This window comes from Macrobrachium rosenbergii, chromosome 50, assembly GCF_040412425.1.
Source record: "Macrobrachium rosenbergii isolate ZJJX-2024 chromosome 50, ASM4041242v1, whole genome shotgun sequence".
In the NCBI taxonomy this organism is placed as follows: Eukaryota; Metazoa; Arthropoda; class Malacostraca; order Decapoda; family Palaemonidae; genus Macrobrachium; species Macrobrachium rosenbergii.
In genome coordinates, this window is record NC_089790.1 from 28941654 (window position 1) to 28965653 (window position 24000).

General features: G+C 35.3%; 1 protein-coding gene across 21 annotated transcripts in view; it reads right to left on the bottom strand.

The window, feature by feature from the left end:
* Stacl (Stac-like) overlaps nt 1–24000 on the bottom strand; it is a 566256-nt gene that overhangs the window by 189770 nt on the left and 352486 nt on the right. For 8 of the 21 annotated variants that reach the window (XM_067094377.1, XM_067094368.1, XM_067094378.1 and 5 more), the window contains exons 9-10: nt 21115–21138; nt 17084–17155 (exon numbers count right to left, since the gene is read on the bottom strand). The exons of 6 other annotated variants lie outside the window; for them this stretch is intronic. In XM_067094377.1, coding sequence (XP_066950478.1) covers nt 17084–17155; nt 21115–21138 — 96 coding nt within the window. The remainder of the gene's footprint in view (nt 1–17083; nt 17156–21114; nt 21139–24000) is intronic. 7 more of the 21 variants (XM_067094382.1, XM_067094380.1, XM_067094375.1 and 4 more) reach the window with 1 other exon arrangement.

A 24000-nucleotide genomic window follows, 5' to 3' on the forward strand; every position in this document is an offset into this window, starting at 1 on the left:
AACATTAATGACAACCAATAAAATGAAAAGTAAAAAAAAAAAAAAAAAATTCGAGATAGCATCATTAATAAACCATCATTAATAAACCTTCAGTGACAATAAAAAATTCCGATTCAAAGGGCGATGAAAACCACAAAAAATACGAGATGATCATAAACATCAAAGATAACTGGTGGCAAGAAACAGGACAGACTTTAAAGATATTTTAGATAATAAATAGGAAAAATTCCGAATACATTAGTGACAAGAAATGAATAATTCAAGAGTTGCTGGCGAAAGAAAGTAGAAAAAAAAAGATTCATGATAATCAGTGAAAGGAACGACATCAAATTTCGGGAACCGACTTCAAGAAACGACGACCACCGATCTGGAAAGTCGCAGACGAAAGGAACGACGACAAATTCCGAGATAATCGGCGAAAAGAAACGGCGAAATATACCGAGATAATCACTGATAAGAAACGACGAACTTCAGGCTTATCTTCCAACACCCTTCAGCAGAAGGGGTTTTGGCTGACAGTTGATGTTCTTAAAGGGGCGCTGAAGTCTGCATATACTCCTCCGGGAGAGGGAACGAGATGGGGGGGGAGCACAAGGAGAAGGATGGAGGGGTGGGGGGAAAGGAGAGGAGGGATAGAGAGAAAGGAGGAGGAGGAGGAGGAGGAGGAGGAGGAGGAGGAGGAAGTAGATCAAGGCAAATCTGATCCCGCAAGCGCTCAGGGATTCTCTCTCTCTCTCTCTCTCTCTCTCTCTCTCTCTCTCTCTCTCTCTCTCTCTCTCTCTCTCTCAGTACATTTCAACGTTATACTACTGAACCTGTGAAGTACTGCAGTATTGATAATAAAGTGTCAATAAAATACTACAGGCAAGTCTGAAAGACACTGCTTTTCATGTTTACAAGAATGAAAACAAAACAGAATTGGTTGGAAGGAATAATTCTATAGCATGCCACTCGAAGAGGAGATACCAAAGGAAAACGATGAAGTGCGCGTACAAAGAGAGAGAGAGAGAGAGAGAGAGAGAGAGAGAGAGAGAGAGAGAGAGAGAGAGAGAGAGACTCTACATTATAAAACGGAACTAGTACTTCTCCACTATTATTTTTATTCAAAGTGAACACAGGTTCATATGGAAGAAAACTAGAAGACCACTGACTTGCAAAGTTAAGTTACAGAGAATAGAATGCCTGCATATAAAAAAAAAGAGAGAAGCGGAGGAGAAAACATTAATAATTAAATACCAAACATATATATTTTCTTCAACTAAAAAACCAATGTAAGGAAAACTAAGACGGGGGCGCAAAACGCACTGAAGTGGTACTGAAACTTCTTAAAATTATAACCATCAGCATCAACAATACTGTCGGGAAGACGCTCCACAGTTTCACAGAAAAATAAACTAAAAACTCATGTATTGGGCAAAGAGAAGTGGCATCCCACCAGACTGAGGATGACGCTCTGTACAGCGAGAAACACAAAACAGTTCTTGGGCACAGGTACCATGGGCGCTAATAGGAAGATTGTTTTAGATATAGAAATTAGGATTTATATAAACTAGATGTCTTCCCACACTCTCTGCGATGGTGTATAAAAGATACAGGTCCGGCAAGCTGCTAACACCTACACAGTGAGCTTCATTAATTCTAGAGAATATCTGTATGAGGTTTTAATACCATCACGATACCCAGGAGGTCAGGGCAGCATTAGATAACCTAGTATTGAAAGCAAGTGTCTTTCTGTCAAGGGACTGGGCCAAGCACATTTTATTCCTAGGAAACAAAAATTTTTAGTACTTTTTAGGATTATGGTATACTCAAAATGCATAATCATCATATTCGTTAGAGACTTTGAATATGTTTCATGGAAATAGTTGTGTTCATTCTTACGAAATGAAAAGGAAAAATATTCACGACAATACAGACAGATGAGTTCTGAAAAATAACCAACATCAAATGATGCAAAAAATCATTAGTGTGTATCTTGAGGGGAGAGGAAATTCTAAAAACAGACTACGCCAAATGGATCCGCCTTGCGCATTACTCTTTTGCTGTTAATATCCCTCCGATTTTCCTTTTTTAAATTTTCCTAATCGGATATGACGGCCTCTGCCTATGTAATACTAGTTATAGCTCTAAAAAATCAACCAATTGCTCTCTTATATCATCGCAACATAAGGAAAATTACATACGATAAAGAGATCAAACAACTTGCTATAATGAGCAGAAATTCTCACTCTCTTTGAAATATTAAAGTTCATGAAATATCAGTACCTGCGTTGTTTTGAGACAAAAAGACGATTACATATGCCAAAAAATAGCAATAACTGACAAGAGCATTAACAGAACAAAGCCACAGCCTATGGGTTTGGGTACCCCTGTATATATTTAAAAAACATAACGTACCACCTTCAAAACAGTTGAGAATTTCGTTATCTCTAAAGAATTATGCAGGAAAACCTCCATTACGCATGTTATCATAACACGCATCAAAATTTTTAGATACTGTAAAGAAAAGGGAACCACTAACGTAAGAAATTCATGTCTAATCGAACGCAGGAGCTCTAATGTTTCTGTACTAAATTCGTTAACAAATACTAAGGTACTCAACTAAATTAGCATCGACAAAAGAGCACCAGATGTTGACTCTCAAAAGTTGCAGTTTAAACTATATTCTCCCCAGTCTTATTAATTCATCACGATAATCGTGGCATCTATTACATCAGGGTCCCTTTGAAGATGAACCCTAATATGCAGCGAAATGCTTGAATTATCTTGGTAAGAGACCATTCATTTCAAGATTTTTATCACCAGTCGATCCCCTTTTGCCTAGGGAAAAAATATCTGTGCTCTTGTTGAGGTTTTTAATGAGTTTTCACTGGTATTGAGAACTCATATAGATAAAATTTCACATATAGATACAGATTTAGATAAAGATAAATATACTTGTATATCTATCTATCTATCTATCTATCTATCTATACACATATATAATATATATAAGGGAATTTAGGTCTATCCTCTAAGATCCACTTCAGCAACTGTATGCGTTGGTGCCAACTTAGTTTCACATAACCGATGTTATGTCGTTTCCGTGAAGCGTCTGCTTTCTTATAAATGTTTGTTATGATTTACCATTAACGTAACTACATCTCGTTTGTTACATTGTAAAATTCCCGTAAACAGTTTATTTCATATCCAATATATAATTCAAGGGTCAAAGTTAGATTGCATATCTTGTTTCCCAGTCTACTACTATACTTACGTTTGAGATGTGAACCGACAATTTGTAATCCGGAATTAGAAGCTTTACCACCAGTAAATACTGATTTGTCAAAGTGCTGCTAATTTCTATTTCTCGTCATGAGTCATCATGAGCAAGTGATTAATAAAACTTCACTCTACGTCGCTGGCTCAATGGGTTAATCTACATAAAACTAGTATCAATTTCCTATTTAACATACAGTCCAAATGGTATGTTTTACTTCTTTATCAAAGAGACCCTTACTTAAAAAGAAATCATTATTAATACTGTTGATCTTATCTTGAAGCTAAGTAATATTAAATCTAGTAGAAAATTAAATCATTTTCCTTTTCCAAATATCCTATGCGTTACGACTGCGCTGGGCCTTTCAACTTCACATGTAATATTACACTTAACCTCTACCCCAACATTTGCCTATGATTCACAATTATTGAGGTATTCCTAATGCAGCAAACAACATCACTCTTACAAATCAATCTATCAAGATTTTAAATTCACAACTTATTGCTTTAATATAAAAAAGTTCACATCTAGTCCGAATTTACTGAAATTCTGTTCCAAAGGAAAAGTAAGTTACAGTGAATTCGCTAACGGCTGGTATACTTTCACATTATGTTCTCTGTGTGGTATATGGTGTTATAATTCAGATTATCATATAGTGTATGGAATCGTCTGTTCTGCATACTGCATTGTGGTCTTGTTTACTAAATATTTATTATAATAATTTGCCTTCCTTGTTAGTACTAGGATCCATGGAGACATGCACGGCCTTCATATACAGCACCAGCTGCTTTATACACCTTCAATTTCTTCCACATGACCAAAATTTACCTAATCCTTTTCGCCACTTCTATATATTCCATGTTTTTTCCCTTTTAAATCTTCTTGTGCTGCATAAGCTACACAATAAGTTCGTCTTAATACCTACAATCTTTCTTCCTATAATTGCAATCGACATTCAAACTTTGTTTCCATAGAACAGAGTGAACTCAAAATTCCCTTCATATATTCCCACACACACTCCAACACCTTCACAGTTTTTTCACAAACACACACATACACTTCCTTGCTTCGCATGTTCTGTGAATTACGTCTTCACTTATCCAGCACATTACCATGAAAACTCCATTTTCCTTGTCCCCATCTGCCATCATAACCTTACTCTTCATAACATTTATACAGAAGTTTCTCCAATTCCAAAACACTTTAAAATTCTTCAACAAGTTTTTACACTTTCTCGCCACTATCCTCAGTCAGCATTGCGTCCTCTGCAAATATCAACCACTCCACATTCCATTCATGACTTAATTTTCTTATCCGACAAATTTGCACCTTCATCTACCATCCCTCCTCTGACTTTCACTTCGCTCCATCCAAAAGTATATTAAACTGACCCAGAAACACAACCTATCATTTTCTCAGATCGACTTTTGCACCAAACCAGGCACTCACCCTTCTGCAAATTCTAATACAGTGTGTGCCACATCATAGAAACTTTTAATTACCGTCAGCAAATTATCTCCAATAACGTAGATCTTTACCACCCTCCATTCTGCCTCTTTGTCAATTCTGTCATTGGCTTCTTTTAGCTCTTGTATAACACATACAGCTTTCCCTTTTAATTCTAAGCTCTACCATATCTCGCAACAATACTGTCCCTTTATGTGCTACCTTACTTTTGATTTTAAATCAACCTGTACAACCATCTTTGTATAATCTCTAAAGCAAAGAGAAATTCAACCTCTCCTACACATATTCTGTTTTACTTTCATTATTTTCTCTTCCTGGACCATATACACTCCCTGTTACAAATATTTTCCCCTGCCATACTCAATGTTACTGATACAACCCTCCAACTACCACATTTGTAGTATTCCTCCAATCCACATTGTCCCTCTAGTGCCACAAGTGCTGCCTATCTACTTCTTTATTTCAGCTACCCAATAAACAATTTTTGATCTTCCTCTCCTTCACAAACACTGCCATTCTCCCTTTGTTCACTCAGTTTTTTCTCTTCTTCCCAAAAATACTTTTTATATATCCTACCTATGGCTTTTGCAATATTAGTGCAGGGTATGAGGTAGAAGAACTCCAACCCGCTTATTTAGTGACTCACAGCGCAGAACAGTAAGAACGCTATTATTTTCTTTTTCCGGATATTCAGGAGAGAAAAAGAGTAGTTGTCTCTGTGTGTGTGTGCATACGTACATATATACACACTACACACACACACACACACACACACACACACACACACACACACATATATATATATATATATATATATATATATATATATATATATATATATACATATACATAAAGTGTTTGTGTGTGAATGTGCGCGCATATGCTCTTAGTCTTCTTTGTATATATTCTCCTGCCAGTTTCAGTGTCTGTACACTGAAATGATTTTCCTAGTCTGCGCTTACTTTATTTGTAGTGTTTACACAAATCATAGGATCTATGGTCTTGTTCTTTCCATATTAAGACCTTCTGTCTTCTGTACGAGTAAGTATTATGTTTCAATATTATGATGTAAGGTCTTGTTTGTTTGTATATAGCCATTAACATCTAGTGTTCATATATGTTATTTGTATATATATCACATCCTATAGTCTTTTCGTCATTAAATTATGATTGAAATTATTGCTCTTCTGTGAGACCCAAATCTCTGCCAGCAAAGGTTGAAACACAGACCACTGCAGTACCTTTTCAAGATATGAATTCAAAATTCATATCAGAGGTGTGGTAACATCGATGATTTGAGGAAGGAAAGGTCACCTTTAAAATGTGATTATGGGAGAAGAAAAAAAAAACACGCGAGCAATGGAATGCTCTGATTAATTATCGCATGCGAAAAATAAAGAGGAACCCGAACAGACTTCGAACGGAAGTGCGATGTTTTACCGATAAATAAAGAGCGCAGGAAGCGAATACACGTCGATAAAACACGGCAGAAGGCCTCTTTTTCTTTGCTTATGCCTACGTGACAAACACTCCATTCCCTCATCCAGTCCCAGCCTGAAGGAAAGGAAAATGGGAAAGGAAACGCATGGCTCCTAATATTTACGGAAATTGGAGATTCAGTTCTCAACTCACGTTAAATTTTAAACACAGGAAAACGGAAGTACGGGGAGATTTCTAAAGCTTGGCAGTAAAGGGAAAAACTCCTCGATCCAAGCTATGCAAGGATTGCTGATCTCCACAGGATAAATGTATGATATGGTGGTCTCCTGGGTGTTTCCAAGGGCGCCTAAGAGGAGAACGAACGGACTTTTATTTTATTTAAAGCTGGCATTATCTACCTGCTGACATAATGAAGAACAATCACAAATCAATTTGTTAACATGGAAGGCCAGCCCTAAAAAAAATACAGTTTACTATGAGATTCATAGTATCAATTCAAGTGGAATGTTTTAAAGAATATTAAAGGTAGCAAACTGCGTGCTTTCTGAACTAGGCGCCTCCATGCTTGGAGTAAATAATACGATTACAGGAGCACGCACTCAATATCCGTGACACTTACAACTGAAAGGGGAAAAAGGAAAACAGTGCAAACAATACGAGACAGAGGATACATTCATCGCCCATATAAAACTTATGCAAAATCAATACTCCATACTTCCCCTGGACTGGTTTCCACGGATTCGAACGTAAAGAGGCCATGCTCTTTCTGCCAGAGCTCTCTGGCGCCAGAAATAAAACTCTTCTGGAAGGTCTTCTATGATGTATACAGGATGTTATATCTTCTATTAAGGGTGAGAACTAAACGTGAAAACTGCAATACTTCTTCGTGCTCCTTTTTTAATAATCTGTATTCTGAATTGGGCTTGCAACATTTCATATTTCATTACGTAATGTCTATATGATTTCCCATTCCCCCACTTCCCAAAATCCTTGCGCAGTCATGGAATACACTGATGCAAATGCTAAACTTTTTCTTTTCCAATTAGTGTTTTCCGTCTCCCTACACAGGCAAAGGGCTTTGTTCTGCTCGCACAAACTGGAGCAGGCATGATAGTTTCTTTCATCTTTTATTTCTTATTTTACAAAATCTCATAATCAGAACCAGAACATGTAAAAGACTTAATGAAATAAATGAAAGACCATTGTAATTTTTTTAATCACTAAACCGCCCTATTGACGTAATTTTTCAAAACGTTTCATACAGTTTTTTTGGTTCCCCCATCCTTCAACTAATGCATGGATCATTAATAGCAGAATATTATGCTCTACATTTCAGTTTTAATTGATTACAGGATTTCAAATTCAACTGATAACGTTTTCGACGTTGTATAAGTCTGCAACCTTGAATCTATCTTCATTTATAACTGACAATATTAGGGTCTATCCCGAATCATCAGTCAGTTGGGAGAAACGTATGCTACTTCATCAAATACGTTCAGTTCAGGACATGGTTGCGTGAAGGTCACCTATCTACACCATTTCAATAAACAGATCCAGTTTTCATCATAGCACGGAGTCATTTTTTCAGAACATAAAATATTTTGTTTTGAAAGAATCAAATGAAAAGCGTCAGTTTCATAAAATTACAGATGAATAACTTTGCCACTTAACGGTCTCCCTAACATTTAATTTTGTATAAACACAATTTACTCTGGCTCTTCCCGGATAAACAGATGGTTACTAGAAGAGTCTTTCAAATAACGACAATCAAATCATGTTCTCATTTGCACCAAAAATATTTATGATTTGAAGTGCACCTTTCGTATTCACCTATAGATGTATGGAGGATTACTCTAGATTAAGATCATCGCAAAAGAAAAATTACTGACCTCAAGTTCAAAACGAGAGATTATTCCTCACTCAATCTTCGCCATCATACACTCACTTTGGTTTTACTCTGACAAAACATTACGCATGCTGAAAATTCTTTGCACGTTAACTTTTAGCGATTCAAATACACGCTCTGGATATTCAAGTGCGCTGAAATTAAGACTTCAAATATCAAGAACTTCGACCGCACTGACGCAGAGGCCCTTAACACTTCAAAAATTCTACCACAAACATTTACTACTCAAACAGAATCACAGACAAAATCATATTAGTCGCTTCAGGAGCAATAACTAGGAAATACCTGACGCTTTCTCAGTTGGGAAAGAAAAATTTGAAGCTTAGGGGCCGCAGCACAAAAATATTTCACGCTTCAAGTGGAATTCCACTGAAATAAAGTGACGGGAAAGAAACAAGCCGTATAAATGAGGCTACAAGGAAGGTGAAAGAGAGAAGAAAGCTGCTGCATAAAGTGATTCAAGCTATGGCACATACATCGCTAGAATCCTGACGTATATCACTCGGTCATTAGGAAATATTTGAAGTTTGAAATATTGCAAGTCGTAATTCAAACAAATGATAGTACCAGCGTTTATTTACACGATTGAAAAGGCGGATTGAATGGTTTAAAATATATTTGCTAATGAAAAAAATAAGTTTTAATACAATTTGAATGAACAGGACTGTAAACCTACTCCTCCCACTCTAACTTCAAATGAATTCAGTAGGCCGAAGGGCATAATCTCATTAGCGCTCACAACTAAAAATGTACTGTTCTGAGCACATAAAAATGATATGCTGTCAGTGCAGTAAGAAAACGCGTACAATTTCTCTTCAGCCCTCAAACCCTAAAGAGCAAAGCGAATAAACTGACCTTGCTGTGTAACTCGAATCAAAAACAGGGGAGTAGGCAATCGATAAGCTGACAAAAACATGTTTGGAGAGAGAGAGAGAGAGAGAGAGAGAGAGAGAGAGAGAGAGAGAGAGAGAGAGAGAGAGATAAAACTATCAGCTTCCAATCGATCAATCGTCAAAAAACATTCTTTAGAGACAGAAGGAGAGAGAACGATTCCTTCAAAACTAAGAATAGAGATATGATATAAATGTAAACTATTCATTATGGCAATGGTTGCACCAAGGGTCAAGAAGATATCAGAAAAATCTCAGAACATTTTAAGGCATTCTGTGGCTGTCATTTTCTAATCCTAACCTTATCTGACTTTTTTTTCAATGGGCAACACACGACAAAGAAAGATGGCAGAAGACTGAGAGCGAGAAACGAGCGTCACAGGAGATGAGGAAAAAGAGAAACTTGAACGGCAGACGAGAGAGCGAAGGGCAGGTCCTTTTGCGGTTTTGATGGCGCTAAACGCCTTTGTTTTGGTGGCCGGGAAAGTACTTCACGGGAACGCCTTTCTCATTTCTCGAGGCCAGGAGGCGTACAAAACAGAGCAATCACAAAAAATAAAAACAGAAGCATGAACGAAAGACAAAAGCAAAACAATAAAAGTCTTTAGAAACATTTTCTTACGATGTATGTTATTGAGTTAGTGAAAGTCTCCTGAAAAGCAAATCTGAAATAGGGTTAGAAGCCTAATTTTATAAAGGACCCCTCAATGACATTAAGGTGTAACCCGAAGGAGACGACAAACACGATGAACATGACTGGTATATAAGTAAAAATGAAATACAGTAGCATTTGGTATTTGAAAGTATCACACTGTGGGCAAGAATGCTGCGCAACAGAGTAGTATATTTTATACTCATAATAATAAGTTGTAGTAGCTATTCCTAAGCAGCTTCCAAATGACAGAAATGAACATAACTATAGGTGGTTAAAGTAAATGTCCCCTACCTTTTGTTCTTCATATTATTAGCCAAAAAAAAGGGGCTCTATTTTGCCGCTCCTTCGGTAAGCTACCCAAGATGTACATGGGATAAATAATATTAAATATTTTTCTTTTTATATCTTCGAGTCTACCAGCAACACAATATTAAGATCCAAAAGCCTTATCAAAGTCTCTTTCTATCAATAATGAAGATTTCTCTTCAATATGGTGACGCATTTCAAGCAAAGCTTCGAAAATGCAGATTTGGTCTGCAATGGTAAAATAATGTCACCTTAGTACAAGTAACTTAAATCATAAAAATCACATTTGTAACGAAAAAATTATAATTCTTAGATGTGCCGCCAGTGGTAACTTTTCCTCAGTGAATCAGATCATCCCTCATAAACCTTAAATAATCACTTCTGCAGCCTATATGACAATTCATAATTTCAGCAACCGGTACCAAAAATGTTCTTGCTTTCGTGTTTCCCAATTCATTGCATTTTGACTCCAAGTAAAGGGAAAATTCCTTCTGGAAAGCATTCGATATCTAACTGATAATGGGATGAATGCTAGTATCCTAATTTTCAAGAAAAGTCATTTAGAACTATATTTAGGTAAAAAATGCGCCGGAGTTTCTTCAGCGCAATCGAGTTTTTTCCGTTCAGTCCTGAAAATAAATCTATCTTTCGGTGGTCGGTATACTGAAAATAAATCTATCTTTAACCACGGCCCGGTGCTGGCATGTCCTATATCGTTGCCAGATGCACGATTATGGCTAACTTTAACCTTAAATAAATAAAATAAAAACTACCGAGGCTAGAGGGCTGCAATTTGGTATGTTTAATGGTTGGAGGGTGGATGATCAACATACCAATTTGCAGCCCTCTAGCCTCAGTTGTTTTTAAGATCCGAGGGACGGACGGACAGAAAAAGCTGGCACAATAGTTTTCTTTGACAGAAAACTAAAAAACGAAACACTTTGGCTGGCGACGTTAGAGCAACGGCTACGGAATTCTTTCAATTAATTAAGAGTTGGGCGTCTTATCTTTCTTCTACACTGTACCACCAGACTTTCATTACGTTTATCTGTTTATTTTCTGTTGTGGTGAGGATGGTTACAAAATTCTTTAATAAGACCAATGATTCGCCTTAACTCCCAAGAGGGCTTGCTGAAGGATTAGTTGTCAAATGAGAGGCGACAATATGAACAAGGCAAAGTTAAGAGCCTAGACACCCAAGAAAAGATTGAAGGGTGTGGATAAAAATTAGAAAGCAGAAAGCAATGCAGCTAGGGTCATAGGAACGCTGAAATGATCAGATAACACCATCTGCATGCCGATCAAGGAACACTGTCAGCGCTAAACCCTACAAGGGTTATGTCATGAAATTCACTATTGAAACAGTAGAGAAGACAGCTGCTGAAGTCAGAATTTAGCCACTGTTAATTCTGAAAGGAGAGATTTCTCTTAACAAACCGGTATAACATATGAATAACTGAGAATATAAATTTTTATCTCCACTTGTTGATGACATCGAAAAAATTCAGAGACCCGCAGGGTCTCGACACTCCAAAAGAAGCTTTTTAATACTCCATAAAACTAGTTTAGCAAAACGAATGATCGGATATAAATCTAGAATCCCGGTGAAAAATAAAATCGTTTTTCTTGCAACGACGAAACAAAGGAGGATATAAAACATACTATTAATCTTGAGTTTTGCGAGAAATCCAGGGAATAAAGGAACACTAGTTGCTAGTTGCACACACACACACACACACACACACACACACACACACACACACACACATATATGCACGCACACACACACATATATATATATATATATAGAGATAGAGAGAGAGAGAGAGAGAGAGAGAGAGAGAGAGAGAGAGAGAGAGAGAGACTTGGAGTTGGAGGAATTAGTGAGCTATTGTATTGTATTCAAAATTTAACGTAACTACCTTAACAACAGGCTGCCAAAACTACCATATGGAGCGAACACACACACACACACAAAATACACACACGCACACACTTACACGTACACACAAACAGATACAAACTTACGTAAGAATGTAAAACATAACATAAAAACTAAAAGAGTAGTGAACACAATCATCGAAGCGGATGTAAGGCCTGATAGAGCCGCTTTGATATCCCATACATGATGATGACTGTAGATGGAGGAATGTCCCAAAAGAGGGCAACACACAAGATTTCCAACCCATACAGATGAATAGGTATCCCGCAGCTGCCAGAAACTTCCAAAACGCGGGAAGGAAAAAGCCACAGAGAGAGAGAGAGAGAGAGAGAGAGAGAGAGAGAGAGAGAGAGAGAGAGAGAGAGAGGAAAAATAACATGAAAAGAAAAGAGGAAAAACTTTTTTACTTGAAGGGTATACGTCCGTTCTGAATAGAAAAACGCAGATTCTCAAGAGAGGACCATACAAAAAAAAATGATGGAACTTTTATAAACGGATATCTGAGAAAAATATAAGTATAGGAAAAAAACCTGAAGGATGATGGCATCAAAGTTTGTTTCTCTCTCTCTCTCTCTCTCTCTCTCTCTCTCTCTCTCTCTCTCTCTCTCTCTCTCTCTCTCTTTGTTAGAAGGGAAAGTAGGGGGAGCTGAAGATGAATGTTCCTTTTGTCACCTTCGGCGAAGTCTATTTCCGGGAAGGCAACCAAGTGATTCTTTCGATTCGGGTACCTGCCTTACTTTTTCTCTTCTGAATGTATTCATAAAATAATACAGACGGTATTAGCTATTTCGTTATTCAACAATACTACAGCATTACATACGCAATTACGCTTTTCATAGAACGAATAGTTTATTATCCCAAGTCCTATTAAAGGGAAAGAAAGACTTCCATTAATAGGAATTATAGTAACTGAGGTCGAATGTAGCCGAGGTGAAGCACTCTTTAATATGTGAGAGAGAGAGAGAGAGAGAGAGAGAGAGAGAGAGAGAGAGAGAGAGAGAATCCTACCACCATCACTTCTCTGTTGTACAACTTACTGTATATCAAGTAAATTCTGATATAGCGAAGACGGAGCACAACTGCCCAAAAGAAGGCAAGAAAATCTCAGTGTAACCTGAAAACGATTGACCGTCTAAAAACTCATACCAACTCTACTCTAATAAATCTTTCGCAGTGAGTTTCATCACTCTCTCCATGAAATAACAGCCGCGAGTTTCGAAAACAAAAAAGGCTTTCGCTGGTCGCAAAAATATATGTGATCTGACCCTTATCGTTGCAATCCTTCTGCTGCGTCCGATTTTCTCTTTCCATTTTCATTTGCTTTACCCGTTTCCTTCTCTCGCTCAGTCGGGTGGCTGGCTCGATTTGTCTCTTTTAAGCTCGGGTTAATGAAGTTAGTCTTCGATAATTTTCAACGCTGATTACATTATACAACCACTTGGTTTTTTGTTATCATTCTTGCTTGTTGTTAACGAGAGTCTTTACAAAACTTGTGCACGAAACATGTATTCAATGTATATAAGAAAATTAGTGTTATTTTGTTTTGAATCATGTGCTATAAAACTCTCTTGATTGCCAGATCTATACAGTGTTCAGTTACAGTTATAGCCACAGGAGAAGTTCAATGATAAGATTATGACCCTGTCTCACTTCTTTTTCCTCATAGTGGCAAAGCCACATTCAGTCCCAAATTACCACCTCCTTTATTTCCCGTGTTATTTATTTATACTTTCGGATAAGCAAAACCCCTTCACCTAGAAATTGCTTCCTTCACAGTTAGGTACAATGCTTGATCATTTTCCGTTCCATCCTGAACTGATAAACTGTAGTTCCTTCGGACTTTCTTCACACCACAATAATGGCTACACGCTACACGCAACGCCATTTCTCATGTTCCTTGATTCCTGACTACTAAAGGAATAGTTATTCACAGGCATTTTCTGGAAGTCCTCTTTTAAGGCGATTTCTCCAATCATGATATTGTAAATATTCGAACATTAATCAAAATAACAACAGACTAATGATCCTAGTAGAAATAACTGATGCATCAATGATAAACCTCCGCGGTATAATCGAATTCAAATTGGGCACGTTTGCAACAATGACACCCTGGGTCTAAGTTCAGATCTGGTACTACATGGTTACACACCTCTCTTTTACTTCCCAAATGGCGTTCACTTTGGCAGTGGTTTTTATCAGTGATGTTACACAACAGTGAACAAGAGTAGCTTTCAGAATCCAATCTCACCAACGAATCGTCGCACAATACCAATCACATAAGTCTATCATCGTCTACGTAAGGTTCATCATAACCTATGTTATCGATATCAATACAGCTGCACGTATAACAACAGGCCGTAACCTACAACGAGTTCCATTATTTGAATAACAAATCATTGAGTTTAAATCCATTCAATAAGGATCAGTGAACAAACAGATCATACCATATTATAAAAGGTTAAGCTGTTTACTGATGGCCTTGTAAACACAATACAAAATGCCCCTTCAACAGGAAGTACAGTTAGGGTTTCAGATCAATCGATCACTAATTCTTGTCATAAAAGGGAATTAACTTTTACAAGCGGACGCCTTTCGTGGTGTTAACAGTAACGCTGATCCAAAAGTGTCCCTTTGTTCTCATTATTGATTTTATTTGTTAAATTACCGACGTGTATAAATCAAAGCGACGGAAAACAACAGGACAAAAACACCCAACGCGCCAAACATCTCTCAAAAATAGAATTTAAAAGATCCCTCACAAAAGTCTACGGGGATTTCTATTCACATTTTAATTACACGGTGTAACTCCAATTTAACATTAAAAATTTAACTGCATCATGCAAATGAAGGTACAAAATGTCCCAAAAGAAAGAGGATCTAACCGAGTGGCTACATTTTCAGCTGCTTGTTATTACTCATACATACAGCAGGTAACTGGTAAAGTCATCGTATGCCTTTCATTAACTCTGGTAACATTTTTAAAAAGAGAAGAGAGAGAGAGAGAGAGAGAGAGAGAGAAAGAGAGAGAGAGAGAGTTAATCTTTTTCTCGAAATATCATCCTATATATGTGCGAGCACAAATAGATGACTGGGAGCTGATATGAAGGACCATTCTGAAATAAATGTTGAATGTTCATATATGACATACGTCTATTGAAGAACGAATATGCAATGCATTCATTAAAAAATTCTGAACTACAGTAATAAAAAACCTTACTATGCAATGCACACTGATATACAGAATTGACACTAAAGGAATTTCACGAAAAAGATATTTAACGAACATTACATTAGCAAGTTAAGCAGGCTTAACAAAACTGAATCTTATACAGCCTTAAAATACCAGTTCCTTAAGCCTTATGCTACAGAATTATAGCCATCAGACTCCCACAAACTCCAACCTCCGGGGAGGCAGCCTACTAATTAACAACTTACCCTAATTTAATCAGGATCTCTTAAAAAAATATAATAGGCTTGAGTCCACAACGACAAAACTTTACGACTCACCCAGGCCTACAATTACAAGGTCTCAGGCAACCAATGTTATTCTAGTATCACGATCTGACTCTAGAGTATATTTGGACATCGTTAAATTAAAGCTGAAACATTTTCTTCAATTGAAATAAAAATTTTTGTTTGAAAATGATACAAAATTCTATATTTACACTTAGATATAAATGCCTAAAGGTCAACGAAGGATGTGTAAGAAATGGGCGATACAATACGACCGACACCAATATGGCTGGAGCGAGATACGCAACCTACATTCTTGGCATAAGAGGCTTCAAAGTCTAGGTTACACTTATAATCACTACAATACCATTGTGGTATAACCATGTCGTCATTACCATGACGGAGTGTTAAGCTTATATCGTTTACATACTTATCAGTCCATACTGAAAATAAACAATATATTATTAAAATCCAATACTATATGTACTTCAACATGCAACATTAATGGATTAATAAATCTGTTTAAAAATAATATTCGAAGTAAACAGCTCCGTAATAGATGAGCCACATTTCTTTGATTTTAGAAATGTCTGTGTGGGCATGACATAAATCAGTGTAAATATATATGTATAAATAAACCATGCAGAAAACATGCAGATGTATTTGAATAATGCCAAAATTATTAAATTCAAATTTCAGTTATTCTACAAATGTTTAATAATAAAATAAATCTACATACCTTACTTTATCTAGGATGTTTAAAGTAACTGACTACTGACTATAATAGTTTAGAAAAGGTATAATTTATTTGTTAAGACATTTCAGGTAGAGTATATCCATATTTCACGACAGTGTTCATAATAATCATCATAAAAAGATAGATACACCTGAAAGAGAAAGAACAGAGGAAGTCCACCAGTCATCCTGTTGTTATTTTCATTCACACCAAAAATGAACAGTATGTCCTGAACATACAGGTACTGTACATGAAGTTAGTTTTAAGCATGAGCTACAATGACCAAGTTTTATATATATACACCCTCTACCAGGGAAATAAATGTGTGTGAGCTGAGGTAATCTGCAAGATGTACTAAATAAGGAACAGCCATTTCAAATACTATTTGTATATATGACCCTCAGGTAAGTTTGGGGTCACCATCTACTCTCTAACATAAACCCTGAATTCCAGACGCATTTTGCACTAAAAAATGTCTGGTTCGCCCTCTACTCCAACACGAATCTTGAACACTAAAGGCATTTTCCACTAAAAGTGCCAGCAGCAGGAGTCATCCCTGTGTCTCGATAAAAAAATGCATATCAACTAACAGAGATCTGAAGTGATAAAAAAAAATTTGTGTTTTGGCCCCAGTAATAATAATAAAAAAAACTCTTCGTGCCGTGTGAAGGATGCTTGATCCACTACAACTACAACACGTTTTTGAAGGGCCAAAGCACATTAATGCCAGTCATTTGTGCTTCTGTACATATCGTATGTGGTCTGTGTGGACTAAGTGTACTTCTTGCTCAACAAGCAAACTAAGAGTGGTTGGAAGGGACGTGGTTGTTCTGATTTATTCGATTTAGCAAACCAAATTTACTGGACAGGAAAGCAGCGTTCTTTACACATTTTTTAGCAACAAAAATCAGTTGGTTGTGTATGTGTTCTTTGACTATGATACAATGCTCCTTTTTAGTGACAGGGATGTGGAGGGGGAAGGGAGATAACTACAGGTGTTCTTTAAGAATCTGACAGTCTTAGTATTACCTGTTAGCCATGACGCTGAGTACGGTACTTGAGAAAGTGTACCGCTTCGTCGACGGTGAACCGGGGGGCAAACTGGTGATGCCAAAAGGATTGTTAGTGTATGGCGATAAGTGAACGAGGGATAAAAAACAAAGAAAGAAATAAATGAGAAAAATAAAGATTAAAAAAAATCAATATTTCGACTGCCACTTGACTGCTATTTCAACTTTGATTATAAGATTCACATGACTGTCTCCGAAAGGTGGAATGCAAGTTAACACTGAGATAAAAATTGTTTTCAATAACAAATTATCTATGATAAAAAGTGAATGCTAATAGAGAAGTCCAATGTGAGCAAGATGACAGTTAGCACATCAGATCATTCCAAACATTACGAAAAGGGATTAGCTCCAATAAAACTGTATATACTGTATAAAGCCTTTCGGAAACTTTCCAAGGGATGCAATGAATCTCTTGTGAAATGCAAAATGACTCACAACATGAAACTAGAGAATATACTCAGTGGCATTACACACAATATTTTCAACACCATATCATTAAAAGTGAAAGTGGAATATTTCCAACCTGACACAATTAGAAACATGAGCAACACGGCTACAGTGTTGGTTACAAAATTCAAAATCAAGTGGCAGTCAGAGTGTAAAGATGTTACTGTATTCTTGGGCCACTAACAAAACAGCCTTAGTCTCTCAGAAGTGATTGACATAGTAACTATGTCAATTGCTCGTTGATCCTACGTCAGGCAGTGACGCGGATTAGTTATTTAAACACTAATTGGCAACTCAATACCAAGTGACAAAGCTAGCCTTCGCCATCCTTCGAAATCCTTCCCTTCAGTTTTGACAAGGAAATTACTCAAGACAGTCTGAATGGAAATTTAATTGTTTTCAAAAGGACAACTGCGATTATCAATTACTGCATATTTTTTCCTTTATTTATAACACAAAGAATTATGGAGGAATTTTAAATATCTATGAAACAAAGAGTATTCTTAGATTCATTGTGCATGACAGCTGTAACGGATAACAAATCCCCTAAAAGCATAAAAAATGCATTATACTGCGGTTTCTAAATCCAATGGTGGGCATTTAAGTGATAACTGGCGCGAGCAGTAATTAGAAGTGAAATTCCCCTAGGAAATCTTTATACCAGAAACGGCACTGAGTCTTTACGAAGAGTCGGATGCGAAGGAAAGCCGGTCAGCTGAAAGAAATAAATGAAGCCGTCGCACTGGCCACTTAAAAACTAATCCAATATATTCATATTCTTCATTTCAGCAAGGAGAAATAAACATTTCATCTAGGTTTGAAATAGATATCAGTAAATTATAATCACTCAGCAAGTGAAACTGTGCAAAAGAAAACTCACCCTGAAAAACAAATGGAAAGCTTCAAATAAGACAATAATCGTGCTACAAACAAACCAGAGAATTCCAGTCATGAGTGAAATAAGTAACAAAAAAAAAGTGTGATTAGCACAAAATAAAGAACATGCTCTCTTGCTTACTTTAATAAATCTGAAAGAAACAGAATGAAAAACACACAACACCGAAATATAAAGTGAACTCTGTTCAAAGGTGTAAAGTGCTTGCAGAGTACTAGAAATCTATCAGAGAATCGAACTTATTAGTAAAATCGGCCACACATCCACACTCTCTGTCACGGTCAACTAAGAAATACCAACGATTACTCTATTTCGGAGATCGCCGATCATAGCTGACACTCAAATTCATGAAATGCAGTAAACTTCGTAATACAAAGAGCTAGGTTGACATAAACTACATTAAATACATTCATATTCATGTATCCGTTTAGATTCAAATCCTTCCGGACAGACTGTTAAAAGTTAAAATACTCACTTTCATAAGACTGAAATCTAGATCTAGAGATTGATAAATCTTAGTATGAGGCTCGGCAACAACTTAAGAACATGGTTTACTTGTTGACATATGGAAAAACTTAAAAGTAAAATTAACTGTAACAAGAAAACCAATATATTTAAAATATCAATGTACAAATTTCACTTGTCAGCTTAAGATGAAATTTATCACTCCGAAATTTACAACCACAAGTAATAAAGGCATAAAGCAATTACGTTTAAGAGACGTAAACATTACATGGATAAACTATTGCAAATTGTTGGCTAAGGAAATAGCCGAAAACCAAATAAATACCCTGCTACTAATGCCAACGAACATTTAGACATGTATACTATGTCATGTCCCATATTTTTTACTTCCATAAACGCTGACATGACATTTAAAATTGATCATATATTTATTTATGCTCCGTGCGTATACATACACAAACTACGGTAGTACACTATATATATATATATTATATATATATATATATATATATATATATATATATATATATATATATATATATATATATATATATATATATATATATATATATATATATATATATATATATATATATATATATATATATATATATATATATATATATATATATATATATATATATATATATATATATATATATATATATATATAGATCCATATATATATAAAGAAAACAAGTACAGAAACCTAGTGCTATTCTGTATATTTCCCCATCACATCTTCAGGATACAATAAGATATACAGAAAATGCGGAAGGCATTGATTTATCTCCATGTTTCCTCTGTTGGTTCTCGCACAATATTTGTCACACACATAAGCCTGAAGACGTATATGTATATATATACGTATATACATAAATACATATATGTATGTATGTATATTATATATATATATATATATATATATATATATATATATATATATATATATATATATATATAATATATATGTACAAGAACGCATATTGTAAGCATACATACAATTATTCAGGGACAAATCTGACCAACACGCACACATTCGTAAAGGCACTCAAAATAAACAAACCCATTAAAAAAAAAATCATCTGACACAAGTGGCGAGATCTGAAAATGAAAACGGGCAGTAAACAAAAACAGAGAGCGACAATTAATTAATCGGCGAGCAACTAAACAAAGATGGAGACGAGAAGCGTCAGCCCGTGCTGCAAATGCAAAAGCGTCGTGTGAAGCAAAACCAAGGTGCCTGCTTGTGCATATAATTAACCATTGCCAGAAGAAGCAACATGTTCTGCGTGAAATTAAACAAATGACACACTGTCATACTAATTGGGTTTACCCTTAAAAAATGTGATGTTGTTCTAAATCATGCTACACTTCTTGTGATGAAAGTATTTCGCTGTTAGGAAAAGTTACATTTTCTTATTTGGGAGGAGATGGTGTGATTTACTTTCAGGGAATGACTTATGAGCATCGTCTTGAAATAAGTTCCACCTTACTAACAAACACAGACACATATGTACATATATATATATATATATATATATATATATATATATATATATATATATATATATATATATATATATATATATATATATATATTACACATATATATATATATATACACAATATATATATGTATGAATGTATGTGTATATATATATATATATATATATATATATATATATATATATATATATATATATATATATATATATATATATACTGTATACATATATAAATATATGTATGTGTGTAGATATATTTATAGTATTGTATGTACTTATGTAATTACAATTTCAAAGATACTCCCAAATTCAAACACTATTAGCATGATTTAAAACAAGAAAACAGCAATAATAAGCTCATTACCAGACTTTTTAACAGAGAGAAAAAAAAAACTAGTATCAAGGCTATGGTGAAGTGAAATGTACTTATCTGTATCAACTGACTACACAAACAACACTGACTCTAGACGATGGTGACAATAAAAAAAAGAAAATAAAGTACAACATCAACAGACGAACGACAGAGGAAAAGGCCTATGAGAATCTCCTATAAGAACAGGAGAAGTAGGAGGTGGGATAAGAAGACGGAATAAACAATTATGGTGAACAACTAACGTTCTACGAATCAAAAACTACTGGATTTTTTCTTTTTTTTTATATTTTTTTGTTTGTTACCTGAAAGTCACTTGGGTGGGGGCCCTGGGTAGAAAAGTTCAAATGCTTTTATGAGCGGAGAGACCAACACATAGAAATTAACATTCACACACATTGAACAAAACAGCAGGTATGAGAGACAATGAGTTTGTTATACTCATTTACATTCTACCACATAATTAAGGCAAAAAGAAACTGAGCTTCCTATGCTTGTTTGCTCACTACCACATAACCGATAAAATGAGCCTGTCACACTCACTGACACTACCACATAATTAAATGGTTCGTATAAGGTAGATAAATTACATAACATCAAAAAGTTTGCATTATTAATTTGAATTGGTGCTTTTCCAATTTTTTGGGGGGGCGAAACGTATTTCCAGATACATGAATAGTTGCAGTGGATAATAAACAGTATAGTACATTCATGTTAACTTAAAGGTAAAGGAAATATTATAAAAGAGATAGTTATCACTATAAATATCAAAATAGCCAAATTCCTATGTTAATAAGAAAGTTTCCACAAAATACTGCTTGAAAATTTTTTCGATTTGTGACGAGAATGATTGACCGTACAATCAACATACATGGAAGAAATATATATGGATATATATGTATATATATATATATATATATATATATATATATATATATATATATATATATATATATATATATACTTATAAATAATAAAGTTATAAGATTTAGCATAACAATTAAAAGAGGAAGAATTCAGTTTTCAATAATATTCTACGTATTAAAATGTAAAAGATAAAAAAATAAAAATAAATGATACTATTAGAAAAATAAGAGAGAAAGCGAAACAGAGTACAAAATTTCTTTGCACCAGTGAAAATCTATCTATAAATAAGTATAAACTGAACCAGAAGAAGAAGTCAATCTAGGAATAACAAAACATTACAGACAACTGGAGCTACACCGAAAAAGTCTCGCGTAGAGTAATAATGAAGGCCAACATTGAAAAGAACACAAACATCTATACATGAATACAATCGAAAATGTCACAAAATCAACGACATATAAACATAGGCAAAAAAACTGATAAAACACTGGTGAAGATTCAGTTTCAATTAGGAGAGGAGAAAGGAACTTTGGCTCTCAGTTGCGCCAAGTAGTGACTACTTTCTTGTATACACAGAAAGAATGACACAGAACTAAATCATTTCCTAACTGCACGTAGCACGTCACTGACTCCTAAAGCAGTTGTACACTACAAAAATACATTTATAACCAGTAAACAGACTAAACTAGTAAACTTGATGGTACATCCAATGAGACAACAATTTCAGCTTCGGTGTCCAAAAACGCTATGATGCACCGAAAATGTGTTAAAACTTTTCACTTTGAATCTTATTTATTTGGTTATACAGTTGGCTGCAGCTGTACCTGACACACCTGTGATTCTTTGCATTCCTTTGCTACAACTGGATAAAACAATTTTCTTTAATCTTCATGACAGGAGATATCGTTAAGAGCCAAGAAGCAATTTACAACGTATCCAAAGAAGCTAAGGGAATATGAATCTAGTAGCCCAGGCGTATCTTGTATAAGAACAGGCAACTGTAATTCAGTTTTCAGATTGGATGAATATTAGTAAGCCTAAAGAACGGGGAATTTTCAGATGGACTAATTAATAAACATAATTAACCACCATCTGGTACAATTTTGTTCTTTTACATGATATACACCTACCTAAGCTCATTAGCATTTTTTATATCAACGCTTACTGACATCATGTGGTAAAATCAACGCAAGCGCTTCATACGTCTACTCTCGGAAAGACTAAAAATACTTTCACTAACATATACATTAGAGCACCAACAACACACACATCGACCTACACACTCAACAGTTAAGTTCTCAAATCTCCCCTGAAAAGCTGAAAACCAATTAGACATGGATAACCTACGTGTCTCCTTCAAATTAGAACGGCAAGGATTCACAGGACTTAAAGCTATGTGTTATTAAATATTTTGGTGCCATATAAAAAATCCGTAACTTTCAAGAGTAAAAAAATGGAAAATTCAAAATGTGAAAAATGTTAAATTTAAAGGCGTAGAAAAGCCAAAAAGCCAAAAAAATTTAGCAAAACTTACTTTTCTACGGCCATCGTTACTTGACTATAACTAGGCTTCCGAAAACTTCCCTTACTCAGTTCATGTGATTCACATCTTTCCATGTTAAAATTCATGTGATTCACATCTTTCCATGTTACAATTCATGTGATTCACATCTTTCCATGTTACAAGGATATGTTACAAGGATACGGAGACATCGAATGCCTTCCAATCTAGTGACGGGAAAGTGATAATCTATCGGTGTCATAAACAGATGTTTATACAAAATGTAACATAATTCTGACTTCGTAACGAAATAATATAGACCGGAAAGTCACGTGGAGCTGCAGTCATAAACAGAATTGTGTTTGAGAGAGAGAGAGAGAGAGAGAGAGAGAGAGAGGGGGGAGCTTCAGTTTTGATCTGAAAATGATTTTATTCTGAATTTTGTGCTTTATTCGCGGAAGGACATCGGAAAAAGCAAAATCAAACCACGGCAAAAAGTTGAACAGGTGTCCTTTGTATAATCAAAATTATGTATACTTTGGCTCCCAAGAGTGAGAGAGCTTTAGCAATATAAAATTTAATCTGACACAAAATAGTAAAGAAAACTTGTAAAATTAGACATTAACTAAAAAAACTGGCGAATACTAACTCCCTCATTCTTCTAGAAAAATAGTCTGGGAATATAAGGGCCAAGAAACATATTAAACTGAGAAAATATGGAAATTTTTCTTCAATGTCATGAACGATTTAGTAGGTAAAAGTGACGAATAAAAACTATGAAACAGAAAAGTATACAACAAAATGTTAGCAACAAAGAAATATA